The sequence below is a fragment of the Manis javanica genome, chromosome 15 (genome assembly GCF_040802235.1).
Source record: "Manis javanica isolate MJ-LG chromosome 15, MJ_LKY, whole genome shotgun sequence".
Classification (NCBI taxonomy): Eukaryota; Metazoa; Chordata; class Mammalia; order Pholidota; family Manidae; genus Manis; species Manis javanica.
Genome location: NC_133170.1, coordinates 62,223,152 through 62,243,897, shown reverse-complemented (window position 1 = coordinate 62,243,897; position 20,746 = coordinate 62,223,152). Strand labels below are relative to the sequence as shown.

Here is a 20,746-nt window from a genome sequence, read left to right as displayed (position 1 = left end):
CTTGCCCCACCCTGAGGCTTACAGATGCTCTTTTCTGCCATTGTCCACAGCTCAACAACTCCGACTCTGGGCTCTTCACCGTGTTCACAGGCGTCAAAGACTTAAGCAAAGTCCACCTTGTGGACAGGTGGAACGGACTCAGCAAGGTGAGGACAGGAGATGGTGACTCCCCTGCTACACCCCCACCCACCCCACAACTACCCCGGGCTGGCCTTCTTCCTCTTAAAACTCTGGAGGGTGTTTGCATCTGTGAATGAGAATACTCTCAAAGGTGGGGGTTTACCCATGGTTGAGGCTCTACTGGCCCTTGGTTCTAGATGGGTGGATGGGAAATAGAAGCTACTTATTTAGCCCCTCATGTATGCTAGGAGCTGAGATCTTCCCTTTGGCTTTTAATCTATAAAAATGCTTCAAAAATGTTATACTGATGACAGAACCATCCATTACATGAAAAGGTATTATTGAATAAAAAAAAAAAACTTACTCTAGAAACACAGGAAGCCATTCACATTAGAAAAATAAAACAACACGGGTAGATATGAAACCTCACGTGCTCAGCCGAAGCCCACTCCACCCTGAACCACAGAGGAAACTGATGGTTATCCGTACTGGGTATATTCTTCCTGTCTCTTTTTATCCATTTGCATGACTGTATGTACACCTAGAAATGCAGTGGTTATTTTTCCTTTGAACATAATGAAGTCATATGTGCATCGCTTTGCAATTTGCTTTTTTCACCTTGGTGGCATGAAAATGTGCCGTGGTGTGGCTCACGCCTCCAGATGGTCGCTGCAAAGATCTGAGGGCTGGGGACTGATGATACCCTGATCGGCGCCCAGAACAGCAGGATCACCACTTGTAGCCAGTAATAACTTTTGTTAAGGAATACTCTATTAAAATTCTATGTGGCCTGCTTTTTCAATATAAAGATATACATGTACCCATGATTAAAAACATGCTGATAGTATGAGGGGTAGAGAGTGAGAAATCTGTTTTTTTTTCTGTCCAAGTCTCTCCCTAGAGGCGACTAAGTATTTTGAGGTCTCCCTGTGGCCACCATTATGATTTTAAATATGTTGTCTACCGTACTACCACCTGACTTTGTCTGTTTTTAGGTAGTGTTTGGGGGCTTCCTCTCTGAAAGGTGAGGATGTCAGGATCCTGCCTCCAACCTCACTCCCTCACTATGCTCCTTGGAGATGTGGGTGACAGGCCCACTTCACAGATGAAGGAACTGAGTCCCCAGCCAAGTTGCACATTTAGGGATCCACAGTTAGGGGGCTGTAGTCACTACCCTCTCTGGCTGTCTACACAGCTTGCTCTCCTCCCTCTGTGCCAACTCATCTCTCCAAGATGCCCAGAAATGGGACTGGGAATTGAGTGGTGACATTTACCCCAGGGCACACAGCCCAAGTCGTAGCTCCAAGTTAGGTGTGCAGTGCCCGAGAGCATTTCTTAAGAGGCCTCGCTATATTAAGTAACTGTGTCTGAATGTGCCCACAGGTCAGCTTCTGGCACTCTGATCAGTGCAACATGATTAACGGGACTTCCGGGCAGATGTGGGCGCCATTTATGACTCCTGAATCCTCTCTGGAATTCTACAGCCCTGAGGCTTGCCGGTAATTTTTCTCACTTGCAGGCTTTCTGGGTCTCCTAAGCCTTGGAAATCTAATTCTTGTATGCTCAGGGCCTAACGGAATGCCCCTTGGGGCATGCTTGGAAGGTGTTTGGCTCTCTGTCTCCACCAGCCCTTGGCACCATCTTAAATTCTCCTTGGTTACACCATGAAGAACCAGACTCCAAATGTGGATGTTTCTGCAGGGCCCAGAGAGACTCCTGGCCATCGCTGGGACGTGGCGGTGTGGTGGGTAGGAAATGATCAAGGTCACAGAGGGCTGTGAACTAGGCAGGGCTGGGCTCCTGTGGGCCTGGCTGCGCTAAGGGGCATTTGGATACTGACACAACTGGATGCCTCTCCTATGGCCCCTTCAGTTCTCGGAGTGGTGGCCTCGGGGGCTGATTTGTTCCAGGGTCCAGCCGAGGGGTAAGAATAGACAGTGGATCCCAGAGCCCTTCTCCAGATGGAGCCCTGTCCTCTGCTCCACTTACCCCTCTCTGGGAAAGTCTTCACTTGGGAATTCCCTGGGTGAGCTTTGACTCAGTCACCTTCCCAGCAAGGCTGTAATGGTGCCCTGTCTGCTCGAGGTGCTGGGGACATGGTGGTGAGTTGGGCCGAGTCCCTGCTCCCTGCAAGCTTGTATCTGGCATGGGGACTTGGGGGCAGGGCTGGGGTGTGGTCAGCGGGAGGGAGGTGCTTTTGCTGTGCGTGTGTTCACTTTTTAACGTTAGAAATTTCAACCTAGAGAACAGCTTTGAGAGAGGACAGCTTTCTCCATTTCCCTTTACCAATTTCACTGGCTCTCTCTCTCTTGCCCACCTGCTTTGTCATTACCCCCTCTTCTCTCTCTCTATTTTTCCTGGACTATTTGAGGGTAAGTTGGCTGCTTAAAAACTTCAGTGAATGTTTTCTAAGAACAAGGACATTTTCTTACATAACCACATAACTGTCATCCAGATGAGGAAATTTAGCATTGACATAACACTATTGTGTTAGGCTGGTGCTATCTAGTAACAATGGAGGTCCCATTTGCAATTTTAAATTTTATAGCAGCCGTGTTAAGAAAAATAACAAGAAATGTGTGCAATTAATTTTAATGACCTGTTTTCTTTGACCCAGTATATACAACATACTATCATTTCAATGTGTAAGCTATGTAAAATATTATCGAAGAGATGTTTTACATCTTTTTTTTTTTAATATCAAGCCATAGATGTCTGGACTGTAATTTGACACCCTGTAGAAGCTTGTGAGCCATGGTGAGGATGCTGGCTCTTATTAGAGATGAGACTGGAAGTGATTGCAGTTTAAAGTAGGGACCTGATCTATTTTGTTCTTGTTCTAAAGCTCTGCCTGCTTCTGAAGAGTTGCCTGCACAGGTGTGGGGGGAGGGAGACCATTAGGAAGCTGTTGTTCCCCGGGACACGGACAACGGTTGCTGGGACCCAGGGTGTGGCGGGGCAGGTGGGAGGTGGCTCACTTTGGGTTACCTTCTACAAGACCTGGTTACAGCTGCCATGCTCTGGGTGGCATCCTCCATCTCCATGTCCCCCGCAGGTCCATGAAGCTAACTTTCAAGGAGTCGGGGATCTTTGAAGGCATCCCTACCTATCGCTTTGTGGCCCCCAACACCTTATTTGCCAATGGGTCTGTCTACCCACCCAACGAGGGCTTCTGCCCGTGCCTGGAGTCTGGAATTCAGAACGTCAGCACCTGCAGGTTCAGTACGTGTCAGCCGATGAAGGGTGGAGGACGTGGTGATGAGGGGCTTATCGGCCATGCTATCTGCTTAATCTTTGGCCTTTCTACTCTTGCTGATCTCACTGGACCAGAGATAATAAGGGCAGGAGAATGATAATTTGAAAAAAAAATGCCATGTATATTAGCTGCTGTCATAATAAATTCCACAAACTTAGTGGCTTAGAACAACACAAATATATTATTGTCAACAGTGAAACCAAGTTCACATGATTGGTAGGGCAAGAAGCCATTCCTCATCTGACTGGGTCTTGTCTTTTGGGGGCCTGTTTGGTTGAAGCCACATTTCCAGCTGATGATGAGGATTTAGGAGGAGTAGTTTGTGGCACGGTTGGGAGGAAGGACTGTCCTGAACTTGGTTTCCTCAAGTTCAGGCAGAATGGGGTGCTCCGTGGGGGGTTTGGAACTGGGGCCTAGAAATGCCCTCTCTGCCATGGCCTTGCCTGCCCACCTGGCCTTGTCCTCTTGTTTCTTTCTGCACTGCTGTCTATGGGAATTTCTGCTTATGGGATGGCCTGACAGTGCAGACACCTTGTAGGTATGTGCTGGAATTGCTGTGGCAAATGCAGGTGCTACATCAGCCAGATTGGGCCTAAAGGACACTTCCTGGCTTGTGTAGCTATACAGTCCAGAGCATATCCTTTTATTAGGCATGGTTGCAGAGCTCAGCTCTTGTTTGAAACTGCCTGTCACCATACGTCAGCTAGGTTCTCCTCCAGGCTGACTCCCCTGCGAGGCAGGCTCTCCCCAGGGCTCCAGGCTGACCTCCTCCAGCTCTGGGTCCTGCAAAAAGGGCTGTGTGGGTCCTCTGCTCTCCAGCGAAAGTCCCAGGGTTCACTCTGATTGGTCTGTCTTGCATCACATGGCTGGCTGTGCACCAGTCACTGAAAATGGGGTTTTCCAAATTGTGGGACGTGGTTCCTGGGGGTACTCAAGGTGACTTCAAAGTTCCAAGAGGCAGCTTTAAATAATACTGACTTGCATGGCGGACAAGGCTTCTGTTTTCCATTCTCTTTCTGTCTTTCCAGTTAGCTCCAGGAGAAAGTTTCTGCCTTGAACACTTTGCCAACACTCATTTCTCTGTCTTACTAACAGAGAAAGAATAGGTCTCAGGGTCAAAGCCTTGGGCAGGCAACAGTGTGTAGTTAGAGTGTAGAACATTCATTGGTTTCCATTGTATATACCCCTGTATTACTTTCTAATTGTGGCAAATGTTTGCCAGTTATGACTCAGATAGAAAGCTCCCTTTTTAAATATAGCTATTTAAGTAAAGCAATGGCAATTGCTTCACAGAAGCAATTGTGTAACAGTGCATGGTGTGTCCAGATATGGCAAACTGAAGAGGTACGAGGATGAATGGATCAATGGTGAGAAACATGACAGCAGTGAATGTGAAATGGCTCTAGGAAAGATGAAGTCAGACACCACTAAAATCCCAGCTCTCATGTCACACCAGTGCTTGGCATTGCTAAGAAAAGCAGGAGGAATCTAGATTTGAGTTGAGGTTGACAAACACATGTATCTAAAAGCTGGTCACCTCCCTGGCTGGTGTCAGACACACTGTTGGTTTTCAGGAGGGAGGCCTTGTGAGTTTTGCTTGTTCTTTTTTTTCCTATTGAGGTGAAGTTCACATAACATAAAATTAACCATTTTAGAGTGTACAGCTCACTGGCATTTAGTCCATTCATAAAGTTGTTCAGTCACTGCCTCTAGTTCTGGAACATTCCCATCACCCCAGAAGGAGACCCAGTACCCATTATGTCACTCCCTGTCTTCCCTCCCCCCGCCCCTGGCCACCACCAGTCTGCACTGTCTCTGTGATTTGCTTGTTCTGGATCCTTGTGAGTTTTTGAGACACTCATCTTTTCTTCGTTAGCTCATCGTCCCCAGACCTGTCATACTACGTTGTCCTGAATGCACTGGTGTTTGCCTTGCTGTGTCGCTTGGTGGAGAGGTTCGGCCTCATGTTTCTGGGTGTGAGTGTCTCACTCACGGGCCGAGTCAGTCCCTTCTTACCCACTCTGGCGTCCGTCCCGCAGATCTGCTGCTGGGAGACAAGGAACAAAAGAGGCGTGTCTCCTCCCCTCCCATGGATGTTAGGGAGACCTGGCTACAGGTGTGCACACCTGAGCATCTCTGTTGCTGCGCTGCCTGCAGAAGATAGTCTGGCTGCTTGGCTTGGCAATCAATGCATCCCTTCCCCAAGTCAAGTTCAGATGTGGCCTCAACTAACCTTTCTATTCTCATGTCTCTTAATCCCCCTCCACGCACCGTCTGCTCCATATGCTCTGTGCATTTTCCCACCTTCCTGCATTCACTTCTACCACCCCTTCCACCTGGAATGCTGGTCCCTGACATTGGCCTGGCATCTCTTAATCAGCCTCTCTTCCTTTGGTCTCCCCAGCCAGAATCAGCAGCTCCCACCTTATCATCCCTATGGCGCAGAGCCCCTCCCCTGTTGTGTCCCAGTGCCTGGTGCCTCTTGGGCACTTGGTAAGCATTTACAGCCTGCCTGAATGAAGGAATTCTGTCTGTCTGCTTACCGTTTGCATCTTGTCATCATGGGGTACTCTACAGGCAATGCATTGACTGTGCCTCAGTTTGTCATCTGTGCATCCCCATGCCTGGTTCAGGGCCTGGCACAGAGCAGGCCTCTGGATGTGCCAACATGCTCTCCTTGTCTAACAGCCCCATCTCTGTCCCTCTGCCTCGTAGGTGCACCCTTGTTTCTCTCCCATCCTCACTTCTACAATGCTGACCCGGTCCTGGCAGAGGCGGTGCTTGGCCTCCACCCTAACCCAGAAGAGCATTCCTTGTTCCTGGACATCCACCCGGTGAGCCCCTGCATGTCAGCCTGTGGGGGGAGGGGGAATTTCTGGTTGGTGCACACTTGGCTCCCTTCTCCCCCAGGCACCAAGTTGTTCTGTGGTAGGGGTGATGGGAAGCCTGGCTTGCTTTGGCACTGTTAGCTCTAGAATATGAAGCCATCAAAGATCCCTACTTTGCCCTGACTCCATAGTTCAAGGACTTTATCATCTCATTATAAGAGAATTATCTCTGTTAAAGGACCATAAAACAGTAAATTAATTAGGAATTATTGGGCTGCAAATTAGCCAGAAGCAGCCCTCTGGCTGTGCCAACATACCATAAAGATCTTTAGGAACCAGCAAGAGCCTAGAACATCTTGCAGATAAATTGAGTGCTAGGAATTTGTCCAGTGTGACATCTGGCCGTAAGCCGGGCCCTGGAGGGCATCTGACCTGCGCCTGATGGCTCTCCCATGAGGGTGTCTTTAGCCAGTTGCCTCTTCTTTCAGCATCTCTGTTCACCATAACATTTTGACTATTTAGACTCAGGGTCTTCTACCACTGACTAAAACAATTCTGTGGGTGTCTGTTTCCTGAGTTGATACTCGTCTCGTGGTCCCCTTGTAGCCTTTTTCAAAGCTCTTCTGCCTGGTGCTGTTGCACTATGTTTTTCTGTGTACTCCTCAGACTTTCTGAGCCACTGACTTGACCCATCAGCCCTCGGCCCTCCACCTTCTGTCTGTCTGTCTGTCTGTCTGTCTGTCTGTCTTTCTCACTAAAAACCCATGTGAGTGAAGTCAACTCTGATTGCACACACTTTGCATCCTGCAAACACTTCCTGTGTGCTCATGCTGTTCCAGTAATGAGCTGGACACTTCCACATGTTCTCTCACTTAACTTGCACAAGATTCTGGGAGGTGGGCATCTCCACTCCCATTTTCAGATGGGGAGAGGGCAGTCCAGATAGGTTAAGAGGTGTAACTAGTACATGGGATGTTGGCTCTGCTAGGGAAAGGTCTGTTCCTCGTTAATTGCTTGGGTTTGGACAGTTAACAGAAGTCTGAGTATCTCAGAAACTGTGTGTTTGATAAGTGATTGACAGTTAGTAAGGGATAAAGCTGAATTCGATCACAGGTCTTCTGACACCCACTACATTATGTCTTCTACTAACAGAGAGTTAATTACATTGATGCCAATCCATTTGATTGGTAGAAATTAGTATTAATACATTATGTGTTCTATAGTAAATTCATTTCTTTATTGTTAGAAATGTTAAGGCTTTTTCATGTTATCTTAAAGTTTTAATCAGGTTGTAGTAGGTTTTATCATCACGTTAACAAATAGTTGCCCATCTTCCCTCTCAGTTCATTCGATGTACTGCGCCTTTCAGAAAGCTGGCTTCTGGGGAACTCCAGCAAGAATATGGTCTCTTCTCTGTTCTCACTCGTGGCTTCCATTTTAGTGTTTGGATTCCACCTGCCCTCCCCACCCAACACACACCCAGTGAGAAACCGGCAGGTCCTTTTGGGAGGCAGTAAATGGCCACAGCAGCTTTGCAGTGGCCACGGCCGCTGGCTTCTCCACCTCTCTGGTTTCAGGTCAGCTCCGGGCAGGCCGGGAAAAGGGCCCTTTCATTTTCGTGTTGTTGACAAGGGCACTTTGGTGGAGACGGTCATGTGGCCACTTTGCTGCCTGTTCAGCATCAGCCCTGAAAACGGAGTGCTTGCTTTCTGTGATGGCTCCTCTTCGGCTCCTGAAACCAGGAGTGGGCTCACGGGCCCAGGTTTCTGTTCTCTGAGGTGCAGGGAGCTGGTGGGGCTTTGCCCACTGAGAGGTGGCCTGACAACAGCAGGGGGAACGAGCTGAGGGGGATGGAAACTTCCTGGGCAAGGAAGTGGCCTGAGCAGAGATCCCAGAATGTGGAGTCTGTTTTAGGAGAATGGCCTGTTGTACTGGGGAATCTGAAGCCACCCCCAAGTTTGGTGAATACTGGGGGGACTCCCACAACTCAGCATGTTAGTCACACTCGTGGCTGTGATTTATTACAGGGAGAGGACACAGAACACAGTCACCAAAGGGGAGAGACCCGTGGGGTGCAGTGTGGGGACCAGGCTTGGCTTGTAGAGCCCCCTCCCAGGGGAGTCACACAGGACAGGCTAACTCTCCAGCGATGGGTCATGACAGCACGTGTGACGTGTCATCTGCCAGGAAGTGGGTCAGAGACTCAGTGCCCAGGGTGTTCCTGGGGCTGCTCACATAGGCACCCTCTGCCTGCACCTGCCAAGATTGAAGGAAGGCAGGGGCTCAGCACAAGCCACATGTGCAAAGAGTCCGGGCCAGTGAGCCCCTTCTGTCAGTTAGGGAGTGGTGGAGCCCTCTGAAAATCCAAGTTCCCAGGCGCCAGCTGAGGGTAAACCTTGCCAGCAGGCCTTTCTCAGGAGGGAGGCCTGAGGCCTGCAGTGCTACTGAATTTCTGCACATAGTGATCTCACCCCCATTCCCCCAGGTTCTTAAGATCAAGCTCTCTCCCATCATGGGAGCCTGGCCTTTGGCCAGTTTCTCTGTACCATTGGGGCCCCAAAGGGCCCTTTTCTCCTGGTGTGTGTGATAATCAGACAAGCATTTATGAGTGTTGCTATCTTGCTGAGCTCATTTTGCCCATGTGGAAACTCAGGTGGGGGGAATTATCTCCATTTTATAGACGAGGAAACAAATCTCAGCTAAGAAGTAGCAGTTCTGATCCTCTGACATCAAACCTGGGTTCCTTCCCACTCTGATTTCCTGATTTGGGTCATATGTGTGTGTGTGTGTGTCACTCTCCTGCTCTTTACTTACTATTTTGAAAAATTTCCCCATTAAAAAGAAAATTTCCCACCCCAAAATCTCATGACTATAGACTATCTATGGTTAAAAGAACATATGGGATGTGAACAGATCCCAGAAATGGGCTGCTTTAATTTGTCTGATGGTTCAAGTACAGTTGGAAAATATCCATCATATCATAGATAAATTTTCACAAATGCCTAGGGTGCCTAAATGGTTTTCTTGGCTTCACTGGAGATGGCTGGTAATTATAGATTTGCTTTGTTTATGTCACCGTATTCCTATTATGTTAATATGTGTGTGCAAATTAGTTAGTAGTTTAAAACCTATACATACTTAAGGTACTATACAAGAAGATATGTCAAAGAAATAATCAATCCTCCCAAGTTTCCTTCATATGCTACATCTATAGCTTTTCTTCTTCCTTCCTAATTACAAACCTTAAATAGAATTCGTGCCTCATATCGAATTTACCGAGTATCATAATTCCTCCAGGTGGTAAAGATACCTCGAGACAAGTGCTGGGCATAGAAGCCACAGGGCATAAATCTGCAAAGAAGTAAAAAGCTAACCTTTGCAAACAATATGGCTTCTCTCTCACTTACCAACTTTACATTTCCCTGTATGGCCCCGAAAGATGACTGGTTAGCCAGAGACGGGTAAGATTCCTCAAGGGAGGAACAACCTAAGACAGGCACAGTCGCAGGGGGGCCATCAGGTGAGAATTTGGGGATCAACAGAGGTGAGGCTCAGAACCTCACCCCCCCTGCTTTGAGAGAAATCTTCTGCATCCGTGGATATCTTGCTGCCCTTGTCTAGCCTGGATTAATACTTAGTCCATAGGCACACACCTGATCATCTGATCATCTACATTTGCCTTCTTACAGCACTAAACTATGTTTTCTACCTTTATCTTGCATCTACCTACCACTTCAGCATTTTATTAAAAATAAAAATAATAATAATAATAGGAGAAATGTGGGATCAACATATAAATCAAGTACAAAAATCAAATGAATATTCATATTTGACCTGATGGTTTATAGGTCATATTGCATGATCAAAACCGAAAGTTTCTGTGATGAATGCCCTTGTACTGTTCACCATGTAAGAATTTATTCACTCTGTAAGAATTCGTTCACCATGTAAGAACTTGTTCGTTATGCTTCAGAAGATTGGAGACTGACGAGAATTAGGCTTGAGATGGATTAATGATTGTACATTGAGCATTGACCCCCCTATACTGAATTTTATTGTTGTTAACAACCATTTGATCAATAAATATGAGAGATGCCCTCTCAAAAAAAAAAAAAAAAAAAATAGGATAGAAAGAATGGGTGCCCTCTACTCCAGCCTTTAGACATTATTGTTTGAGAATATGATACTTGGGATTGAGTAGCCGTCCTATGACCACAAGGGTAGTGGCTGACACACTGAGGAGAGCAAGTAGAAAAAGGCATAGAGTCTGGGCCCTAGATGATATTGTTGGGATATTGAATCAGTCTGGAGCTGCTTACTTCCAGATGTCTGTCATGTGAGATACATTAAACAATTATTTAAAAAAAAAAAAAAAAAAAAAAAATTTCCATACAAAGGTACTTTCTATCACTACTTCAAATTGGAAATTAAAAAATTTTTTTTCATAAAAAGAAGAAAGCAACCATAAAAATAAACACAAGGGGAAAAAATACTATTATGTTTGCAACAGTCAGGAAAAGTTGGGAGTTGAGAAGAGAGTGACTTGTCTCAATGTGCAAATTGATTTTATTTAATTTGGAGAATGGCAGTTGTCATTCTGCACTTGGGGAAGCATTGTCGTGAGAGGACAGGTAGAAAGATTTTTACCTAGAGAGATGCCTTTTCTCTAGAGGGTGCTCCTTGGGGTCATGGGCATAGGAACAGTCTGGGAAGCATGTGTTTACCCAGGTGGGCCTAGGACAGTAGAGGAGCTCCACCTCCCCGTGTGCATGTGCAGTTAAGCTGGGACACCTACCCTCTTGAGCAGGACCCGGGCCAGGTGTCCCTGGAGCTGCAGGGAGGCCAGGCCTCTTACCTACGATGCTTGTTGCTGCAGGTCACTGGCATCCCCATGAACTGCTCTGTGAAATTGCAGCTGAGCCTGTACATCAAGGCCATCAAAGGCATTGGGTGAGTGGGGCTGGGGCAGGGACTTGTATAGAGATCAGGGACCCACTCAGCACCTTCTCAGGGACCAGTGTGGCCGGGAGGGGATGGTCCCACTGGGTGTGGAATCTTGTCTCTGCCATAGTCCCCTCAAAGGAGTCTCAGCTCTGGGCCAGGGCCCGGCCTACATCCTTACATCCCTGCCCCAGAATCCTCCTTTTCGCTCTTAATACTTGTCCCCAAATTAGCCAGAATCTTCCATCCAAGCTGTTTTCCACTGAAGAGAAAATTGAAAAAAACTAAATTCTGGTGAAACCAAATATTTGAAAATGGAAACCTACCAAAGAGCATCCTTGAGTCTGACAATTCACTGATTTTCTCTTTTGATTTGTTAAATGATAGCTTTATTGAGATGTAATTCACATACCATAAAGCTCACCCTTTTAAAATGGACAACCCATTGATTTGTAACATATTCACAGAGTTGGGCAACAATCAATTCTCTTGGGTCATACCTAGGAACCAAATGGCTGGGTCACATACTGACTCCATGTTTAATGGCTTGAGGAACCACTAGACTTTTCCACAGCGGCTGCACCAATTTATTTGCTCACTAGCAGTGTAGGAGGGTTCTGCTCTCTCCCCATCCTCACTGAGTCCTGTTAGAACATGATGTTTTGATAAAGCTGGGTTTGGAAGTACACTGATTGGTCTTCCTGTCAGGTCCTGTTCTTCTTAGCATATTTGAAATAGTTTCATTAACCAGAAAATCCCCCTAGAACAATTCCTGGGTGGCAGGAATGTGAGCATCTATCCAGCTTTGTAAGCTGCTTCTCAGCTGGAAAGAATAACGCTGTCGCAGGGAGGCGGGAGTGGTAAGTGCATGCTCATCTCCTTAAGGCCCACTCCGGCTTTTAATTTTTACATTTTGAGGTTGCTCTCAGGGTTTATTCTGGAAGGATCTGTGGTTGGTGAAATGACACCGGGTGTGCACCAGGTGTCTGCCACCCAGGCCTGTGCTCTGGGCCCCACATCACTGGCACTTGGTCTGTTAGCTTGGATGCACCAGGCCTGGCAGGTGACTTAGAGGAGCCAGGCATCCTGGGTGGGGACGGGGCCGAGGGCCAGCCCCTGCCCAGCACCAAGGGAACACGGGCCCAGCATGGCCCCATCCTGTGCACTTTCAAATGCATTTTTCAAAATATGGATTTTAACATGAGTTCTGTCAACTTTTACTTGTTTTTCAAATTCTTGACAAATGCTGCTCAAGCCATTGGTTTGTCCAGTGGCTGGATTCTGCCTGTTGGTGGCTGCAGGCCACTACCCTGACCTTGCTGGGCCTCTGTGGTCTCATCGCTTCAGAACAGGGGCCGCTCAGCTGCCCGACATTCCCTCCAGGCTGGAGTGGTGGCCTCAGTGGAGCTGGTTTAGTGGCTGTGCATATTGCCATCCCTGAAGGCCGGCGGGGTGTGGGAAAGGTCTAGAGGTGCAGCTGTCCGGAAGCAGAGCTGTTCCACTGTGCCTTGTCTGAGCAACTTACGGTCTGTTTGCTAACAAGATAAAGGCAGCAGAGTTGCATGCTCTTTGCATGTAATTTATGTCCGTTCTTAACAAGCTCAGGTAACAGAGGCCAAACTGAGTGGAACCCTCCACTGTATTCCCATAGTGTTTCCCAGGTCTCCCTCCGGAGGTGACACCATGCACATTCATTCCCTGCACAATACTTAATGGGGGACCCAGAGAGAGCTGAGGATTGTGACTGAGGGATTTTAGCCTTTTGTGTTACTCTGGGGCCCATCCCCTGCTGAGCTCCACCTCCCCTGTGTGCAGTTGTGCCACCTTTAAGCAGACCCAAGAATGGTGAAGTCACAGAATACTTTTGTCTTATTTTGCTGCTATTTAGCAATGACAATAAACATACAGCACTGTTTAAGTGCTGGGTATTCTTTTAAGTCCTTTGCTCAATTCTTGCATTAGGTCCTCATTGCACCCCTGTGAGCAGTTCCAGTGTAATCCACTTTTTACAGAGGAGGCACAGAGAGGGTACATGGCATGCCCAAGCTCACACAGCTAGCTAATAAGTGGTTATGTCAGGGGTTCCCAAGACCATGCTCAGGTTTGATGATTTGCTAGGAAGACTCTCAGGCCCCAGCATGTGGTCATGCTCATGGCGGTGATTTATTACAGCAAAAGGATTCAAAGCAAAATCAGCAAAGGGAAAGGAGCATGGAGTGAGGTTTGGGGGAACCAGGAGCGCTTCCAGAGCCTTCTCCCCAGGGAGTCACACCAGACATGCTTAAGTCCCTCAGGGAGTTGTGACAGCACATGTGAAGTGTCATCTATCAGAGAAACCCATGGAAGACTTAGTGCCCAGGGTAATGGGGGGCTGCTCACGGAGGCACCTGCTCAGACCCAGACTACATGCTCCCCGAAGGAAAGCAGGTGGTCAGCATAAACCATATTGTTTGTTAGCTGGGTGTGCCATCCTGAATAAAACTGGGGCTTTGTTCTAAAAGGAACGAATGGATATCAGCTAGGTTACTGGCACCCTCTGCCAAGTGTTTAATTTAAAAAGGTATTGTCAGATTGTCAGGCAGTTCCCTGCCAGGAAACACCCATTCTTCAAGCCCTTTCTAATCCAGTCATTGCAAAATAAAATCACACCTGAGCCCAGAGCTTACCATCACATGTCGAAAGCTGCTTGAAAAAACTCCTCACTCGCTTTGTCTCACTTATTTCCAGACAAACAGGAAGGATCCAGCCGGTGGTCCTGCCACTGCTGTGGTTCAGTGAGGTAAGGCTGCCCCCCTTGTCCCACACCGAGGGTGCCTGGGCAAGGAGTCTGGTACCCAGTGAGGAGCCGGTGTCGGCATTTGAGGCAGAAGGGAAGGCTGGGCCAGTCAAACAATCTGTCAGAAACTTCCCACTGTCCAAAGCCTCACACACCACACTTTATGTCAGTCATCCCGGAGCTGAAAGGACCTCTTGAGGTGAGGAAGACAGAAGCGACGTGAAATTGTGAAGCAAGCCCAGGGCGTAAAGTGACTTTGTTAACTTCATGACCACTTCTGAGAAGGGAAGTGATTTTCAAGGTGTCAGCTTTTCACTTGTGCTTTCTTTTCTCCCAGCTTTTCAGAGTTCCTTCAGGCCTTGCTTGTCTTTAATCAGGGTGAGCTAATGGTCTGCACAGCCTCTGAAGGTCAAAGTCACTTCCTGCTCACATCACACTCTGCTATCCACAGTCATTCAGGAGTGCCTAGGCTTCTTCCCTCCCCCTCGGAGATCCTCAGAATCCATCCCATTCAATGAATTGGGAAAAGATGGAGAGAATCATGTGGGAGGTTTTTACAGGGCAGGCATGAAAGCTGTAGAGGCGATGTGCCCATGTCCCAGGGGATTCTGGGAAATGTGTGGCCCTGGAGGACATGGAGGCACCTGCAGACTCCATTAAATGCTGTGGCCAGTGATCCTGAGATGGGGAGGGGTGTGATGGCCAGAAGGATATTGCATGGGTGGCATCTATCCCCAGGCCCCAGCCTGTTTGTCATTCTCCTCCCCAGAGTGGGACAATGGAGGGTGAGACCCTGCAGACGTTCTACACCCAGTTGGTGCTGATGCCCAGTGTACTACACCACACCCAGTACTTCCTCCTCGCCCTGGGCTGCATCCTGCTACTCATCACCGTCATCTGCCAGATCCTGAACCAAGTAGGTGGTGTGGTCTGGCCAAACGGCACACTGCTTGCCTGCTGGGGGAAGGACGGGCTTGGATCATATCTCCTGGCCTTCCCTTCTCTGCCTGGAGCCCAGTTTGGGCAGCGCATCTCTGCCTGGTGCAGAGGATCTGTCGCTGTGTCCTTGCATCTCTTGCATCCTGTGCTGCTTTTTTTTCGCCTGTTCTGGGAGGTCTGGGAATCCTCCTTTGGAGGAACTGCGGGTGGCTTTTGGGTACTGAGACCTGGTACTTGAATAGTTTGTTCATCAAGTCAATACCTGTCAGGTTCAGGGCCTACAGCAGTGAACAAGACAGGCTGCAGGCCGTGCTCCAGGGGAGCTTGGGGGCTGGCATTCTAGTTGGGGAGACAGGTAAATAAACAAGTAAATAAACAGTAAAGATAATTTCACTGATTATGAGGTTGTTAGGACTGGAGCAGTGCTGTTGAGTAAAAATACAATATGAACCACATGTGTAATTTTAGATTTAGATTTTCTAATAGCCACCTTAAGTTAAAAAAATTAATTTTAATCATATGTTTTATTGAACCCGAATATATCTAAAATCTGACTGTTGTAACATACAACCAATATTAAAATATAAATATATTTTGCATTTTTTTTCATGCTAGGTCTTTGAAATTCTGCTGTTTATTTTATACTTAGAGCAGGTCTTGATTTGGACTGGCTCCATTTCAAAGGCTGGATAACCTTATATGACTACCAGACTGGACAGCACAGCATTCAAGGGGGCTGGGATGGCTATAGAGAGAATGTCAGGAAAGGCTTTTCTGAAAAGGTAGAATTTAAGCTTCAGTGTGAATGCTCAGGAGGACCTCTGCATAGAGTCATGGGAAGAGTGGGAGGAATGGCCAGTGCAAAGGTCTTGAGGCAGGGATGGGAGGCTTATGGGGAGATCTTGGAGTATCAGAGTGGCTGGAAGGGAGTGAGCAGAGGAGAAAGGTAGGAGGTAGTGTCTATGAGGCAGGGGCAGATCACGCCATGCCCTGTAAGGCAGGATGAGCAGCCTGGAACTGCTTCTGGGCAGGACAGCAAGCTGTTAGAGGCTATTAAGGAGAGGAGTGACTGGGTCAGCTGCTGTGTGGTAAGTAGGTCCCTGGCTGGAAGGGTGGAATCAGGGGGACCAGTGGGGAGGCCCAGGTGAGCAAGAATGGTGGCTTAGACCAGGGTGGGAATGGGTTATTTTGGAAAGGGAGGATAGATGGATAAGAGCTTTGAAGGCATCCAACCTCTAGGGGCAGGAAGGATGGGGCAACACAAATACCCCTTTTCAATTTGGTGTCATTCATTCCTGGCACCCCCTGGCACACCTTTGCTGAGCAAGTTCATTTTGCAAGGCACCGTGCAGATTGTGGGGGTACAGCAATCATTAGATATGATGTCTGGAGAACAGGGGACAAGACAGACTTTAAGTGATTACTACAGCCACACAGGGACAAGGCTGTGATCTCGGGGCTCCAGGGGCAGTGGGTCCCAGGCAGCTACCTGACAGGGAGGAAGTGCTGCTCCATGGCAGGAAGTCTCAAAGCCTGTTGAGTGTGTGAATAAGGAAGTTGTCCTGGGGCCACAGGCTGAAGACCTTTGAGGGGGACCTGCCTGGGTCCCCTGCTGCCCCTCAGGCCCTCTGCAACACCTGCTTTCTGCTTTAGCTTTGGCAAAAAGCTCTTTCTCTTTCTCCTCTATCTTGGAGGCAGCTTGCCTGCTTGCTTGCTTGCTGGAGCCATAATACACCTTCCCAGGCTCTTAACTTGGGCTTTCTGACGCCAGGCCTGATTTCCCTTCCGAGTCCACTGTCCTGTAGGGGAAACGGTTTGTGCTGGTTCCAGGATGGTAGGGCCCTCCAGCTCTTGCAATATTGCTACCTCTGGTGCCTGAGCCCCTGATGAACATTGGGTCTGATCAGCCTGCAGGGTGGCCCTGTTGCTGTCCCTGCCTCAGTGAGAGCTGGGCTGAGCATAGCTGTCACTCCAGTGAGCAGAAGGGAGTTCCCTAAGGCATTTCGGCTGAATTATGCTAGGACAGCGAGAGGGACCAGAAGCCACAGCTCCCAACCTGTGGATATGTCCCTGGGTGGATTTCTACTAGTGAAGACACACACAGAGCCACACTTGGAGGACCCAGGAATCTGGCTGAAGCAGGGCTAGGCCAGGAGAGGAGGCCAAGGCCCTCTAGCTCCTTTGTCTCTCTCCATTCAGAAATTGGGGGCTGGAGGGAAGAGTAAGGAGACCGGAAGTGCTGGCTTGGGCCTCCTTCCCTGCCTCACCCCACAGATCAGAGTGTGGCCCCAAACCCAGTAAGAGCCATTCTTTCCATTGCTTCTATGGGCAATGCAGTTAAGACTCCCTCCCTGCAGGTTTCACTGGAGGCCAAGTAATTAAAATTTAACCAGTATGGTTTTTTTGGCCTAGTAGAAGGTAGGCCTTACATGCTGTTATGTGATTGTCCTGATTTTTTTTTTTTAATCATGTGCTGGTGAATTCAATGTGTTTTCACTTCTCTTCAGAGAAATTTTTCTTTTCAAGTCATTCTTTAAAAAATCAAGTATTTTAACAGGACAACCTGTTTCTGGTCAGTTTAAAATGCTACCTACCTGACCCGCTGATCCTTTGCCCATCTGCTCTGCCCCCACAGCCCGTCTCCCCACCCTAGTTCCTCTCCAGGTCCTTCGTTTTCATGCGGACACACCCTTTTTAGCTTGGCTTGTCCTCCCAGCCAAGCGTGTTTCCTGAAGATACCTGTGTTTCTGTCACTGGTGAAGGGCACCAACTCCCCAGATCTCAGCCAGCTCCACTAGTTACTGGTTATTGGACTCAAATTCTGCACCTGCTCTTTTTAAAAAATCGAAGAACCATGTAAACTCTTTTGTGTTTGGCTGCAGTGTCAACTATAAATTAGCTTGGTTATCTTCTAGGAGAAATGCTATTTATTTTGGAGTAGTAGTAAAAAGGGCTCAAAGGATAAGGAGGCCATTCAGGCCTATTCTGAATCCCTGATGACGTCAGCTCCCAAGGGAACTGTGCTGCAAGAAGCCAGGCTGTAGGTGGGTACCAGGTAACACTTCACTTCGTGCCTTCCCGCCCTGCCTCCCCTCCTGTAGTGATTAGAACTCTGGTGGCTTGAAACACTTTGTTTCTTAACCATTTCTTCAGCCTAAATTTCACCTGGAGTGTCTACAGACTGAAAAATACTTACTGGCATATTTTGTTTTTGGGGAAACTGCCAAAGTAGATGGTAGTTTCTTTGATCCCAGGCGTGGTAGGAGATGAATGGCGATCAGTATCCTGTGGGCTGGCATCTTATTTGCAAGGTTGTGTTAGAAAGGCAGGATCAAGGTTGAGTCAGCTGCTTCTCAAACCTCTGGTGCCATAGACTTCTCTGGGAAAGTTTGCTAAAAATGCAGACCCTTGGACATCCTTCTAGACTTACAGGAATAGAATTATGGATGGGGTCCAGGAATCTGCATTTTAATGGACCCTTAAGAGGATTCAGATGTACATGGTCCAGGGACCCCTGTCAGAGAAACATTGATCAAAATAAATCTGGGATTACTGGCGAAGAAAAGAGTTGAAGCATCAATTGAGCACCAACTGAATATCCAGGGTAGGTTTGCCAGATTGAGCAAAAACAAACAAACAACAACAAAATTCTAAGATACAACAGAAAAGGTGCCCAGTTAAATTTGAATTTTGGTCAAACCATGAATAATCTTGAGGATAAGTGTGCCCCGTCCTTTTTTTGGGACATGCTTTTACTGAAAACCTCTTCCTTGTTTACCTGAAATTAATATTCAGCTGGACACCCTGACTTTATCAGGACAGGTAGGCTCCTGCCTTTGGGAGCTCACATTTTCCTACATCAAGTTCCATTAGGTACGATGCCCTAGAACAGCCGCATCCTGCCAGGGATGTGACAGGCAGAGTTGCAGGCTCTAGTCTGGGTAGGGGTGAGTAGCTCTATGGTTGTGCCTCTGGTAATAGTTATTTTGGTATTTCTGAAAAATGTGCCACCCTTGAGGGCTTCTGGGGCTGGGTGTGCTGAGGTTCAAAGCATTTTGGAGAGCCACAGAGTGAGGGTGTGGTAAGGATCCTGCTCTTTGGGGCCAGTTAGCTGCCCCCTGGGGCCAGAGGAGGAAATAAGATAGCAAATGCAAAGTGATGGTGTGGGTGTGTTTGCGTTGGCAGGTGCTGCCAGCCCTGCAAGGAGGAGGCAGGAGGGAGAGTTCTGTTCCCACCCAGGCTCTGGGGGGGCTCCTCCTGCCATTCAGGAACAGGAGGGCAGGAGTGAGCATTAGAGGGGTGTCCTCCTGAGGGCACAATTCCTGGATTTGTCCAAGTTGGAGACAAGCCCCCTTTCCTGCCTGCCTCCCAGGGACTCCTCTGGGATGCCTTTTGGGTACCATTTGGTCCCATTGGCACCCCTGCCCCCTTTCTACCACAATTCCCTTCAGCAGAAACTTGCTTAGTGTTCTCAGAGTACAGGGGTCGGGCCCTTAGGCATAGAGAAGGGGGTTATGTGCTTTTAGCACAGATAGACTTAGGGTTGTGAGGTCAGAGCCCCCATGGCTGCACCTCTGGGCATAGCCAGGAGGTCCTGCCACCCTCCCCCAAAATACAACAGAAACAAAACTGGGCTCTCCCTTTTATATTGCAAGCAGAACACATTAGTTATTTGAGTTATTAGGGAACTTTCTGATTTAAAGAGATTCTACTGCCCTGCAGGAGAGTCTACTTCCCTTCTGGAAGACAGCTCCACCTCCACTCCAGGGGATACCCCTCCCCCAGGTGTCCTTTGGCTTGGCAGGGCAGGTATCTGGGAAGTAGCCCATGGTCCTGGGGACCTGGAATCCCTGCTGGGCAGCCTACAGACTGTACTTGGGTCCCTGGGGGACACCCCATACCTTGCCCTGTACCTTGGCATGGGGGTGATCTTGAGGGGCTTCATTGCTTAGGAGAAGGCAGGAAATGGGCCCTTCACTAGCCCGAAAGAGTATTTTTAAATGAATAAGAAAAAGACAGCCCCTCTGTGCAGATGCAGCCAGCTGTAGGGCAGAGGGCTTAGCAAGCAGCACGACAGCCCCTTTGTAGCCCCTTTGGCTGGGTACCCTTGTTCTGTGAACAGCCTGGACAACTGTACAGGGCAGCACTTCAGGGGGATGTTCCTGAACCTTTCTTACCTTCTCATTAATCTTTCTCCTGTTCCAAGTCCTCATTCCTCACTTTAACGAAAGTGGGAGGAAACAGGAGGAGGAGGAATCTGCTTCCCATTCTGGTCCCTTGGGGATTTATTACATATGTTTTTCTTGGGGAAGACCAGGGTTCCTTCACAGTCTGGAGATAATTTCCCTTTTTACTTTTGAGAGAGGCTTTCTCAGGTCATGGTTCTCTGGGCCCACATTGCTGAGGTTCTGGCCCCTCTGGGTGTCTCATCCTGTCTTTATGTGGTGGTCGGGACTGGTCTCACTCTGGTCTGGCCTCTGCACCAACTTTCTGGCCCCTGGCTTGAATGTGGCTCAACCCAGAAAGCCTTGGATCTGTCTCAGAGCGAGAGGACCCAGGAGTCCCACCCTCCCCTGTGTGCTGCCCCGGTTGGGATTTTGATTTCCACCACTGCCTGGTGAAGCAGGCCTTTTTGCTCTCCAAATCTGTCTGTCTGTATCCATGAATGATCAGTAATTAAAACACTGTCTCAGTGATGTCACAGTGTATGTCTCACTCTGCAGCTGGCCGTCCCTTAATTTTCTGTTTGTGACAGCTGTCTAGGTTGAACACCCTCTCGTGACTGTGATTTAAAAATGCATTCTCCTGTCAATGGACATTTCGGTGGTTTCCAGGTTTTCTGTGTTGACAGTGTTGCATGTACACCCTGGACTCCTTGCTTTGCTC

At 48.3% G+C, this 20,746-nt stretch overlaps 1 protein-coding gene across 4 annotated transcripts in view; it reads left to right on the top strand.

Annotated features, from left to right (window-relative positions):
- SCARB1 (scavenger receptor class B member 1) overlaps nucleotides 1-20,746 on the top strand; it is a 64,263-nt gene that overhangs the window by 42,269 nt on the left and 1,248 nt on the right. For 3 of the 4 annotated variants that reach the window (XM_017651099.3, XM_037014116.2, XM_017651101.3), the window contains 8 exons: nucleotides 51-146; nucleotides 1,504-1,619; nucleotides 3,176-3,342; nucleotides 6,092-6,210; nucleotides 11,081-11,154; nucleotides 13,873-13,924; nucleotides 14,691-14,837; nucleotides 17,776-17,904. In XM_017651099.3, coding sequence (XP_017506588.1) covers nucleotides 51-146; nucleotides 1,504-1,619; nucleotides 3,176-3,342; nucleotides 6,092-6,210; nucleotides 11,081-11,154; nucleotides 13,873-13,924; nucleotides 14,691-14,837; nucleotides 17,776-17,904 — 900 coding nt within the window. The remainder of the gene's footprint in view (nucleotides 1-50; nucleotides 147-1,503; nucleotides 1,620-3,175; nucleotides 3,343-6,091; nucleotides 6,211-11,080; nucleotides 11,155-13,872; nucleotides 13,925-14,690; nucleotides 14,838-17,775; nucleotides 17,905-20,746) is intronic. The other variant, XM_017651100.3, reaches the window with a different exon arrangement.